This window comes from Hylobates moloch, unplaced genomic scaffold (genome assembly GCF_009828535.3).
Source record: "Hylobates moloch isolate HMO894 unplaced genomic scaffold, HMol_V3 SCAFFOLD_7, whole genome shotgun sequence".
NCBI classification, from domain to species: Eukaryota; Metazoa; Chordata; class Mammalia; order Primates; family Hylobatidae; genus Hylobates; species Hylobates moloch.
Window position 1 is genome coordinate 115,937,531 of NW_026652282.1, and position 2,393 is coordinate 115,939,923.

Sequence of the window (2,393 nt, forward strand, 5' to 3'; positions counted from 1 at the left end):
GAGTTCATCGGCTTGTGACCTCTGGTAGCCCAGAGATGGCTCAGAAGTCAAGAAACCACATGAACAAAAGCCACGTCCAACCAAAAGCAACACAGCTTCCATTTGTAATGGTTGCATCAGGGGAAGGATTTATTGATCCACACTGTTTTCTTGGATTTTCCATCCTCGCCGGAGGGCAGAGGTGAGTTGATGGCATGGTGTGTTGGCAAAGGCCAGCTCCAGCCTGGTGTGGCTTGTGCCAGCGTCCACAGTGACTCTGTCAGATCCATGTCATTTTTGTGATTCTCAAGCTGTCTACTGAGTAAAATGCTCAGCATGGATTTAGCGGCCAGGCTGGGTCTTAAGTATTCATCCACCTTCCTCCTGATGCTCCGTGCAGATGTGCTGGGACCTACTTCAGAGTGTCCCTGAGCCATGACTGCTTGACTCCACTGACGGCTTCAGGAAGACAGCACAGAAAAGACACCTGTGAAAGTTGATGGAATCCAGAATTACCTGAAGGAGAAGCACCAAGTAGTCCTTGAAACCCCTCCGCATTTCCCCTCCCTAACACACACACACACACACACACACACACGCACGCACGCACGCACACGCGCTTGACCAAAAGAGTCGGCTTTGCATGAATATATTTCTAGAATCTCTATGTTGGTCCGTGGACATGTCTATCAATTCCTGTTTCATTTACTAATCCTACAGAGTAAGTTTCAAGTCCAGAATGACAAGCTCCTCCTTTTACATAATCCTTCACATTTTTTTGCAGTATAATTTCATCTGGTCTTCCAGTTACACAAACACTGAAAATTCTGCTGCGACTTATGATTAGGATTGCACTGGATTTACTGATTTATTTAGAGGAGAATTGATGCCATTGCAAAAATTGATCTTCACTTTTACCTCGTTGCACTGCTGAGAGCAAGATGGGTCATCAGCAGCTGTACTGGAGCCACCCGCGTAAATTCGGCCAGGGTTCTCGCTCTTGTCGCGTCTGTTCAAACCGGCATGGTCTGATCCGGAAATATGGTCTCAATATGTGCCGCCAGTGTTTCCGTCAGTACACGAAGGATATCGGTTTCATTAAGTTGGACTAAATGATCTTCCTTCAAAGGATTATCCAAGGCATCTACTCAATGAAAAACCACGATAGTTCTTTGTACATAAAATAAACATTTGAAAAAAAAAAATTGATCTTCATTTTCAGAAAAATGTAGTATTTTAAAATCTTATTTGAATATTCAAACTGGAAGCTCATAAAAAGTTGCATGTGTGTTTTCCTTATATGTGTCTTCATCATTTTTCTAGGTGTTTCATGACGATTGTGATGAATGTAAGTAAGATATTTTATTTCTATTATATTCCCTATTTATTGGAAGACTATGTAAATTTTTCATTTATTTATTTTTGTTGTAGAGATGGGATGATCACCTTATGCTGCCCAGGATGTTCTTGAACTCCTGGGCTCAAGCGATCTACCCCACTCAGCCTTCCAAAGTGCTGGGATTATAGGCATAAGCCACTGTGCCTGGCCTACAATGCAAATTTTTATGCTTTTAGATTCTGTCAGTCAGCCTCTCCTGGCCTACTTCCTAGGTGATTGCCTTGGTTTTCTAGGATGTCAGTTCCTTAAGAGAAAGACAGTTTTCCACTTTCTTTGTTAATAAAATATTCTATACCTATAAGTTCTCTTCCCTCTTCAAATTGTTTAGGACACTGAACATGGCCTCATGGTCTTTACATAATTCTACATGGGGTAGAAGAAAACTGGGAAGACTGAGCCTTCCTTCCCTGTCACTCAAGAAAGGGAGTGTGCTGGGTCCCTTTACAGGAACCTCAATTTCCTCAGTTCTTACATAAGATTGAGTGGGCAGCCAGTGTGTAGGCAAGCCACGTCTCCTCATAATAGTCATTTTAGTTCCTCATGAGAACCCCATTACAAAAAACACAAAGCCCTGTCCTTACTGTTGTCCCTCTGTGTGATGGTTAATACTGAGTGTCAACTTGATTGGATTGAAGGATGCAGGGTGTTGACCTTGGGTGTGTCTGTGGGGTGTTACCAAAGGAGATTAGAATTTGAGTAAGTGGGCAGACCTACCCTTAATCTGGTGGCCACAATCTAATCAGCTGCCAGCGAATATAAAGCAGGCAGAGAAAAGTGAAAGGTAGAGACAGGCCTAGGCTCCCAGTCTACGTCTTTCTCCTGTGCTGGATGCTTCCTGCCCTCCTGGTGATGAAAGTGATAATGAGGCTGGGCGCAGTGGCTCACACCTGTAATCCCAGCACTTTGGGAGGGCGAGGCGGGCAGATCACCTGAAATCAGGAGTTCAAGACCACCCTGGCCAAAATGGTGAAACCCTGTCTCTATTTCTTTTTTTTTTTTTTTTTTTTTTTGAGAC

The 2,393-nt window shown here is 43.5% G+C and overlaps 1 protein-coding gene across 1 annotated transcript; it reads left to right on the forward strand.

Moving 5' to 3' along the window:
* The first annotated feature begins 903 nt into the window (after nt 1-903).
* LOC116812070 (small ribosomal subunit protein uS14-like) lies at nt 904-1,173 on the forward strand. Its single transcript, XM_032757677.2, has one exon. The coding sequence runs from the start codon at nt 921-923 to the stop codon at nt 1,089-1,091; it is 171 nt and encodes a 56-aa protein (XP_032613568.1). The 5' UTR covers nt 904-920; the 3' UTR covers nt 1,092-1,173.
* The last annotated feature ends 1,220 nt before the right edge of the window (nt 1,174-2,393 follow it).

Excerpts from the sequence above, each read along its gene's own strand:
- LOC116812070 (XM_032757677.2), top strand. The coding sequence starts at position 921 with ATGGGTCATCAGCAGCTGTACTGGAGCCACCCGCGTAAATTCGGCCAG.